The sequence below is a fragment of the Cetorhinus maximus genome, unplaced genomic scaffold (genome assembly GCF_964194155.1).
Source record: "Cetorhinus maximus unplaced genomic scaffold, sCetMax3.hap1.1 HAP1_SCAFFOLD_3260, whole genome shotgun sequence".
Taxonomy (NCBI): Eukaryota; Metazoa; Chordata; class Chondrichthyes; order Lamniformes; family Cetorhinidae; genus Cetorhinus; species Cetorhinus maximus.
The window spans coordinates 20,118-30,288 of NW_027599179.1; the positions used below are offsets into that span (position 1 = coordinate 20,118).

General features: G+C 52.9%; 1 protein-coding gene across 1 annotated transcript; it reads right to left on the minus strand.

The window, feature by feature from the left end:
- Positions 1–3,528: 3,528 nt before the first annotated feature.
- Positions 3,529–9,506, minus strand: tuft1a (tuftelin 1a; the record flags this gene model as incomplete). The annotated part of the gene is given in 7 exon segments (XM_078537887.1): positions 3,529–3,640; positions 4,718–4,830; positions 5,750–5,833; positions 7,952–8,057; positions 9,136–9,230; positions 9,341–9,439; positions 9,441–9,506. Coding segments are annotated over 7 exon segments (627 nt in total), but the record flags the coding sequence as incomplete, so codon positions are not given.
- Positions 9,507–10,171: the final 665 nt, after the last annotated feature.

Below are 10,171 nucleotides of genomic sequence, written 5' to 3' on the forward strand. Positions count from 1 at the left end.
CAGGATTTACATTCAGTTAATAAAATCTTGAATTGAAACTAGTATCAGTGATGGCGACCATGTCGTTAACACCGCTCGAACTGAAAGAGTGGGTCCAAAAATCACCGCTTGTCCCCTCGTAGGTGATTATTCTCCTAGGCCACGTAACCTTAAAAGGAGCACTCGTGGGATGTGCAAATCCCTTTGACCGATGTGTTCTGAGACTCTGCAGAGATTCTGTGGGTGGCGCTGCCATCTGGTGGTCACACCGCTTGACAACGCCAGCCCCTGATTTCCCTGCTACTGCCTGAGTGTGCAGCACTGTTTCTCCTCCCCCCCACTCCCCCCCGTGGCATCCGGAGCTGGTGTTGCGTGCAGAGGCTGCAAGAACTCTCCTCACATGTCTCTCCCCTCACTCTGTGAAGCTGGCTCAGGGGCCCCTGACCACCTGCTTCAAGGGCCTGGATAGACAGTGGTGACAGGCTATTCAGTCATGTGGGGGGGGGTGGTGAGAAGCATTGTGGGGCTAGATGGGGGTGAGGGCACAGTGGTGATGTCGCGGGACACATGGGTTCAAATCCCACCACAGCAGCTGGTGGAATTTAAATTCAATGAATAAAAATCTGGAATTGAAAAGCGAGTCTCAGCGATGGTGACCATGGTAGCCATCCTGGATTGTCATTAAAAACCCCATCTGGTTCACTAATGCCTCTTTAGGGAAGGGAAATCTGCCGTCCTTACCCGGTCTGGCCTACATGTGACTCCAGACCCACAGCACATGTGGTTGACTCTTAACTGCCCCTTCTGAAAGGGCTGAGCAAGACCACTCAGTTCAAGGGGGCAATTAGGGATGGGCAACAAATGCTGTACTTACCAGCGACACACCGATCCCATTAAAGAAAAGATCTTATGCAGTACATAAGATCTTATACTGTACATAGAATTCGGCTACTCCAGGACATGTCCCTGCTCCGGTAGAACTCATGGTTGTAAAGGGCTTTGGCGAGACCACACCTGGAGTGGTGTGTATGGTTTTCGTGTCCGTAACGAAGGATATGGAGGGAGGGGTTGAATTAAGGTTGACGCGACTGATTCCTGGAACGAGTGCGTCGTTCTACGAGGAGAGATCCAACAGATTGGGCCGATATTCTCTACCGCCTAGGAGGAGGAGGAGGAGAGGTGGTCTTGGAACGTATCGAGTTCTGCGAGGCTATTTTCACCCGAGCTAGGCCTAGAACACGGGGTGGGGGGTCCGAGTCACAGACTCGGGATAAGGGCTCGGTCATTTTCGACTGGGACGAGGGGAAAAGAAAAATAACGTCTTCACTCAGAATCTTTGGAACTCCCTGAAACGTTCCCATTTCTGAATCAGAGCCTTGAAGCCCAAGGTCAGGACTTTTGAGTTTATAATCCAGACTGACACTGCAGTGCTGTAGCGAGGGAGTGCTGAGCTGTCGATGGACTCTGTCTTTTGACTGAAATGTTCAACAAAAAGCCTCGCGCGTCAGTGCATGTTGAAAGTTCTGCAACTTTTTTGATGAAGCAGAGAGTTCTCCATTTCCTCGGTTGATGTTTTTTTTAATCAGACATTTAAGTTAACTGGCCAAAACCGTTCATTGTCGTTTGTGGGATCTTACAGTGTGAAAAAAATGTGTTAACTGTATTTCGGTGATTAAAGCACATACCTAAAGAAAAGTGTGATACTGAGCTACGTAGATCAAAAAGAAATGAAAGGCCAGTGACCTGAAACATTAAAATAAAAGCATAATACTGTGGTTCGAGAACCGCGAATTCTCAGTTGTAGGCGTTCGAGACGGCGACCAGCGAATGTTTTTACTCGAGGGGGGGAAATCGTCCCCCTTTCTGGAAGTCTGAACCGTTGAATCCACTTGGCGGTGGGGTCCAGGACACATCTCTCTCCCTCGAAGCACAAGAAGGAAATCCAGAAGAAACATAATTCGCTTCCATCTCAACCGAGGACAATACCAACAGTAAATAAAGAAAAGGAGAAACCACTTTCGTTGCTGTCGCTTTAAATAACACTCGGGGTGGAATGGGGGCTCAGCTCGCATTTATTTGAATTGCAATGCTCAGGAAACATATTCAACGTGAATAGCTGAACACCTCAGGCTGCTCAGGGAACACAGAAATAATTTAAATAAATATGGACCACGGGCTGGGAACTGAAATTTTAGCCATACAACGATTCGAGTGTATTTACATTAATATATATGTCTTGCCGTTCGCGTCAGGGGATCGCCAGGGTAGAGAATGTAGCCTCGCTACCCCACCCTCTCCCACCTCCCAGGGCGGTGGGCAGAGGGGAGGTTGCCCTGATCGTCCGCACAGTTTAAATTGGTGTCCCGCCCGCGAACGAATTCTCTCTCCTCGCGGCTGCTGCCGACAAGTCTTCTGGGCACGTCCAACATTTTCCGCTTTCCTTTCAGAGCTCCAGCACTTCCACACCCCCCACCCCCACTCCCACTCCCCAACCCACCCCTCTTGTCTGGAGTCTTGCTGTGCCGAGAACCGCGCAGCTTCCCGCCCTCACTCCCACCCCACAGGTGGAGGCACCAAACCCTGAATATCAAAATGCTAACTCGACTCTGGAGTGGTAGCCAGGAGCACCACCGTCTTACCCAGGGCGGCAGACAGGGCATTGCAGGTGAGAATACCAGGAGGCCAATTACAGAGGTGGTGGGGGGAGAAGGAGGTGGAGTGGTGCAGACAGGGTAGACTACGCCCTCTGACTTTGCCAAGTTCCCCATCTCGGAACAATACAAACCAATAGGAGGAACAGACTGGCTCGATTGCAGAGGAGGGCACTTGGAGATTGGGACCGAGCTACAGTCTTAGAGGGAGCTTTACTCTGTATCTAACCCCGTGCTGTGCCTGTCCTGGGAGTGTTTGATGGGGACAGTGTAGAGGGAGCTTTACTCTGCATCTAACCCCGTGCTGTACCTGTCCTGGGAGTGTTTGATGGGGACAGTGTAGAGGGAGCTTTACTCTGTATCTAACCCCGTGCTGTACCTGTCCTGGGAGTGTTTGATGGGGACGGTGTAGAGGGAGCTTTACTCTGTATCTAACCCCGTGCTGTACCTGTCCTGGGAGTGTTTGATGGGGACGGTGTAGAGGGAGATTTACTCTGTATCTAACCCTGTGCTGTACCTGTCCTGGGAGTGTTTGATGGGGGACAGTGTAGAGGGAGCTTTACTCTGTATCTAACCCCGTGCTGTACCTGTCCTGGGAGTGTTTGATGGGGACGGTGTAGAGGGAGCTTTACTCTGTATCTAACCCCGTGCTGTACCTGTCCTGGGAGTGTTTGATGGGGACAGTGTAGAGGGAGCTTTACTCTGTATCTAACCCCGTGCTGTACCTGTCCTGGGAGTGTTTGATGGGGACAGTGTAGAGGGAGCTTTACTCTGTATCTAACCAGTGCGGTGTGTCATTTGTCTGGAGTTGGGACTGACAGAGTGTTCCCTCTCCCACTCCCCTCAGCCTGAATACCCATTCCATGTTTACATAGAATCATACTCCTGCAGGAGAATCTTTGCCAGTTTGTTTGGTTTCATTCTGACGTGAGTAAAAACAGTATCGTCACGACGTCTCCAGCACTCGTACTAACGCTCTGGGTTTCTTGGATCCCAGTGGGAGTCTTGAACTGATAACAGAAAGAAAGAAAGAGCCAAATCTCAATCTCAGAAATAAAAATGATAAAATGAACTGTTTAACAAATAAACAGTGCGTTTTATTTCCCTAAAAAGCTTACAGATGTTCCAGGCATTATAAATAGAGGCACAAAGTCCAAAGCAAGGAATTTACTCTAAACCTTCATAAATCACTAAATAAATACCCCAGCTGGAGGACTGGGTCCCATTCCGGGCTCCACACTTTAGGAAGGATGTCGAGGCCCTTGGAGAGGCTGCAGGAGGGAGATTTACCCTGAATGGGACCCGGGATGAGGGACTTCAGTTCACGTGGAGAGACTGGGAGAAGCTGGGATTGTTCTCCTCAGAGCGGAGAAGGTTAAGGGGGAGATTGAATCGAGGCGTTCGGATCAGGAAGGGGGGTTTGGACAGAGTAAATAAGGAGAAACTGTTTCCACTGGGCAGGAGGGTCGGTAACCAGAGGGGGACACAGATTGAAGAGAATCAGGGAAAGAACCAGAGGGGGAGATGAGGAGAATTTTATTTTTTTTTTACACAGCGAGTTGTTGTTATCTGGAAGGCGCTGCCTGAAAGGGCGGTGGAAGCAGATTCAATAGGAACTTTCAAAAAGGGGAATTGGATAAATACTTGAAGGGGTACAATTTGCAGGGCTGTGGGGAGAAAGAGCAGGGGGTGGGAGGTGGGGAAGAGTGGGGTTAATTGGATAAATATTTCAAGAGGCACGATTGAATTTTTCATTCACTTCTTTAAGGCTTAAATTTAAGTTATAAAAATAAATTGGAGATGGAATTGGAAACGACGAGAGAGGCCGAGGGTAACGAAACTATCCAACGAACGGTCAAGAACAATCCGATTGGCCGAACGACAGGTCGAGCTGGCCACTGTGGGGTTAGGCGGCGTGATTGACATGGCGTCTGGCCAATTGGAGAGCGAGAGAGTGACGGGTGGTGGGTGTACGTGACAAACCACCCCCCCAGGATTGGTCGGCGATCCGGCACATGCCAACCACTCCCCCCTCCCCCAACAACTCAACTCACCCCACCCCCCATTCTCCCCACCTCGCCAGTTACCTGTGAGAGATCTGGTGGTCCGTGAGTCCCTGCCCCCTGCTGGTGGGGGAACCGTGCTGGGCTCTGCCCTCGCCGCGGGTCACGTATTCCAGGTGGTCTTGCATCTCTCGGTTCTGTTTGGGAGGGGGGGGGGTGGTGAAAGGTTAAAAAAAAACCAAAGAAAGTCAGTTCACCGACGGTTATGCGGATGGACACTGGCGCTGTTCCACCCGACTCCACCCTGGCTCCGAAACGAGTCTCCTCCTCCTCCGGATGCTGGAAACACTCGGCAGGTTTCCAAGCACCTGCGGAGGAGCGAGAAATAGAAAGAGAGAGAGAGAGTTAACGCTTCAGGTCCAATTAGAGGCGGCCATGCCACGCTCTTTCACAGGGGAGGGGGTCATTTACTGCCCATCCCCAAATGCCCCCCCTTCGAGGAGGTGGTGGTGGTGATGGAGCCGCTGCAGGTCCCTGTGGTGCAGGTCCAGCTGCCGGGCTGGTTTCCCTGGTGAAGCGTTAACTCTCGGCGGCCTCCACAGCCTTTCCAGCGGTCCTGCCCCCCCAACCCCCGGAGATCGATCCACCTAGTCCCACCACCCCACCCCCTGCTCTTTTCCCAACCCCCAATCTCCCTGCAAATTTTTCCCCTTCAAATATTTATCTGATTCCCCCCCTTTTGAAAGTTCCTATTGAATCTGCTTCCACCGCCCTTTCAGGCAGCGCCTTCCACATCACAACAACCCCCTGTGTCAAAAAACAAATTCTCCTCATCTCCCCCTCTGGTTCTTTCCCCAATTCTCTTCAATCTGTGTCCCCCTCTGGTTACCGACCCTCCTGCCCAGTGGAAACAGTTTCTCCTTATTTACTCTGTCCAAACCCCCTTCCTGATTCCGAACGCCTCGATTCAATCTCCCCCTTAACCTTCTCCGCTCCGAGGAGAACAATCCCAGCTTCTCCCAGTCTCTCCACACAAACTGAAGTCCCTCATCCCCGGGTCCCGGTAAATCTCGGATTAAACGTAAATTGTTGCCGTTGCGATGAAAAGCTCCGTACCTCAGATTCGAGGTGTTCCACTCGCTCCTGCAGCTGTTGTATCAACACATCCTTCTCCTCAATCTGAGTCCTGGACGTCTGAATCTGGCAAAGAGAGAGAGATAGAGAGAGAGAGAAACAGGCTCTGAATTGTCTGGGTAGAAAATCAATTGGGAGTTTGACAGTCAAAAAAGGGATAAATTCATCAGACAGAGAATGGACGATGAGGATGGGGATCAGGTACCACAGCCCAGGACAAACTGACTGCCCCACCTCTCCCACCTCACTCTTTTTCCAGTATGAGGGATCTTGGATGTCCACCCGAGGGGGCAGACCGGTGCCTCGGTTCACCGTCACATCTCGAAAGAGGGACAGCACCTCCGGCAGTGCAGCACTCCCTCGGAGCGGGGTTGAACCCACAACCCCGGTTAGAAATTTGTGGGTCGGAGGCCAACTCCGCAGAGAGCGGAGCACAAAAAGTCCAGGTGACACCCCACACCCAGTGCCCGCGCTGAGGGAGCGCCGCACTGTCGGAGGGTCAGTACTGAGGGAGCGCCGCACTGTCGGAGGGTCAGTACTGAGGGAGCGCCGCGCTGTCGGAGGGTCAGTACTGAGGGAGTGCCGCACTGTCGGAGGGGCAGTACTGAGGGAGTGCCGCACTGTCGGAGGGGCAGTACCGAGGGAGTGCCGTACTGTCGGAGGGGCCATCTTTGTGACATTAAAAACCGGGGCTCTGCCTGTCCTCTCAAGTGGGCAGCTATTGGAAGAAGGGCAGGGGTGGGGGGCGGGGAGAATTCACCCTGGGCCCTACATCACTAAAAAAAACGGACACACAGATGACCCGGGTCATTATCACACTGCTCTCTGTGGGGTTTGGTGTGCGTTAGACTGGCTGCCACGTCTCCTACATCCCAGGAGTGACCACGCTCCAAAACAGAAAAGCGCTGCATTGGGCTGCATCTGGGGGCGTCCCGAGGCTGTGAAAGGCGCTAGAGAAACGCAGGACGTCCTGACTAAAGAGACAACTCCAGCAGGTGGTGAAAATGAATCTCCGCAGGGGAGTAGAGGGAGAACGGGTCAGAGAGAAACGGTCATGGGGCATTAAAGCCCAGTGTTTCGTCGTGTACTTGATCACCAATTGGACAAATAGCAGAGCAGGAGGTGGTCGAATAGGTGGAGCTTGTGATGAAACTTCCATTCATCCAGCACAGTGTTCACAATTCCAGATCCACAGCAGAATTCGGAGCTGCACCTGGTTTCAAACCTGCGTCAGCTTCTCTCTTTTTCTGTGTGTGTGGGTCATGTTTAGTTTTGAAATTTGTCCAAGCGTCATTTCGCAGGAATTCAATCTCTGGGCGAGGCAGGGAGTGGAGACAAACCCTGGCTGTCTGAGCTCGTCCAGTAATCAGAGCCAGAGGGAGAGAGAGACAGAGAGAGAGAGAGAGCGCCAGGCGCCAGGAAGAGAGAGAGAGAGAGCGCCAGGCGCCAGGAAGAGAGAGAGAGAGAGAGAGAGAGAGCGCCAGGCGCCAGGAAGAGAGAGAGAGAGAGAGAGAGAGCGAGCGAGTGCCAGGAGCCAGGGGGAGAGAGAGAGAGAGAGAGCGAGCGAGCGCCAGGAGCCAGGGGGAGAGAGAGAGAGAGAGAGAGAGCGAGCGCCAGGAGCCAGGGGGAGAGAGAGAGAGAGAGAGCGAGCGCCAGGAGCCAGGGGGAGAGAGAGAGAGAGAGAGAGAGAGAGCGAGCGCCAGGAGCCAGGGGGAGAGAGAGAGAGAGAGAGAGAGCGAGCGCCAGGAGCCAGGGGAGAGAGAGAGAGAGAGAGAGAGAGCGAGCGCCAGGAGCCAGGGGGAGAGAGAGAGAGAGAGAGAGAGAGCGAACGCCAGGAGCCAGAGAGAGAGAGAGAGAGAGAGAGAGAGCGAGCGCCAGGAGCCAGGGGGAGAGAGAGAGAGAGAGCGAGCGCCAGGAGCCAGAGAGAGAGAGAGAGAGAGAGCGAGCGCCAGGAGCCAGGGGGAGAGAGAGAGCGAATCCTGGATCTTGGGGTGGGGGAAAGGGAATAATTAGAGGGATTATGGGGAAAAGAGCACTGTCGGCGGGTGTGGGGCTAATTCGATAGCCCTTTCAAAGAGCCAGCACAGGCCGTGTGGCCTCCTCCTGTGCCATTCGGACTGTACACCAGCCGATTACAGATCCGAGGGGCATTTTAACATTTCTTTTGACCGGGCATGCGCTCACCTGCTCAATCATCTGCCGCACTTTCCTCTGCTGGCTCTTCAGCATATCATTGAGGTGGCAAATCTTCTCCCTCAGGGTCTCAACCTCTTTCTCCAGCTGCAATGACCTGGGAAAGTCAGGGGTGGGGGAGAAGAATGCAAAATGCAGATGGGAGAGAGAGAGAGAGTGTGAGTGTTAAATCCAACAACTACCTGCATGGTTAGATAAAGGAATTTGGTGGGGACTGCAATTTTTTTTTTTAAGGGATAACTCAGGGGAAATGTAACCACTGACACGCTGCTGAGGTCAGTCAGAGAGCAAGTGCAACTGGCTGAAGTCAGTCAGAGAGCAAGTGCAACTGGCTGAGGTCAGTCAGAGAGCAAGTGCAACTGGCTGAGGTCAGTCAGAGAGCAAATGCAACTGGCTGGAAGTTTCAGGCTCCAGATCTATGCCATTTGGGGTGTCCAACAGGTCAAGTCGAACGGTTTTAAGGCAGAGGGTGAACTTTGCAAGAAGGAGGCGCACTGCTTGCTGTTGGTACTGAGCCACAACGCACGCCCAAGTTTGATTCCCCCACTCTGTGCGGCTTGTGTGGCAGCAGGGGGCCTCTGGATAGGGAGGTGAAAGGTCAGCAACTGACAATATCCTGCAGCTGAGTAGTTTAAATTGCAAGGTTGCATAAAGTCAGCGGGTCTTCCCTAGATTTCAGGAGATTGAGGGGCAAACCGATCCAAGTACATAAAATGATTCAATAGACTTGAGAGAAGGGGGGTTCAGAACAATGGGGTAAGAACCTTCACACAAGGGGCAGCGAGGTCTGTAACTCCCACAAAAGGGTATGGGGTCAATTGGAGTTTTTAAGGCTGAGGATTGATAGATGTGTGTTAGGTATTAAGGGATAGGAACCAAAAGAGCATGAATGGAATTAAGATACAGATCAGCAATGATCTAACTGATGGAACAGGCTAGAGGGGCTTAAAGGCCTCTTCCTGTGCCACCATCCAGTGCCTCCTGCTGGAGAATACTTGCCAGGACAGGATCAAGACGGAGCTGTGATTTCAGCTGCGGTCGCTCGTTGAGACGAATGGGTCAGGGGTCGGCGCCCAGTTGACCTGCGCCCTTGGATAAGCCTGGCAACTTCAGGAGAGGAAATGAGGCAGGGGACCGAGATAGGACACTCAAATCTCAGCCAGCGGCCGTCGTACCTGTGGTGATCAGCCATGCCAGCCCGGTTCTGCACTCTCATGTCCTCCAGCTGGCATTCATTCTCCCTCATCTTTGTCGCCAAGATTTGATGTTCCTGCCAAAGACAAAATGAAGCACAGAAAGAGGCCATTATAATTTGGATTCAACCAGCCTCAGCTTGCTCCCCCAAAAACCTCACCACCAGTGCAGATACCTCCTCCGTACCTTTTCCATTCCTGTCATCAGTCTCTGGAGCTCCTCGATTCTCTTGTCGCGTTCAGCAACACTCTCCTCGGACCTCTGAAGTGATTCCCTGGCCTCCCCCTAGTTGCTTCTGGTGGTGTCCGGCCTGATCCTGTTGTGGAGGAAAATCAGGAGGAGGAGGAGAATTTAATTCTCAAACGTGGCTCATGATTTCCAGGGCGTGTGCCCATCACAGCCTACAAAGTCACACTTGTTATAGATGTCAACCGGTGCCGATACACAGCCTGAGACCTCCGGCCAGTCGCAATTGCTCTCCGACTGACCTCCGGCCAGTCGCAATTGCTCTCCGACTGACCTCCGGCCAGTCGCCAATTGCTCTCCGACTGACCTCCGGCCAGTCGCAATTGCTCTCCGACTGACCTCCGGCCAGTCGCAATTGCTCTCCGACTGACCTCCGGCCAGTCGCAATTGCTCTCCGACTGACCTCCGGCCAGTCGCAATTGCTCTCCGACTGACCTCCGGCCAGTTGCAATTGCTCTCCGACTGACCTCGGTGGTTTATCAGTCACGCCCCCCACCCCTACCACCTAGCCTTCCCACATGTAGAGCAGTGGCCCCAAATGGCGCAGGCTGGGTTAGCGGCCAAACGTCACGCACTGCACTCCAGCACCGGTCGGCTGTGAACAACATCACGAGGTCAGCTAGTGTTTCTTTCGCCTTTCCTCCCGAAAACTTCCTGCCCGGACCGAATTCGAATTCCAGATTCAGAGGCGAGGGCACCGTGTGCCTCCACTGGCCGGTTTGGCATCAGCGCGGCGCTGAATCTTCCGGGGCAAGTCCTGCTGCCGCCCCT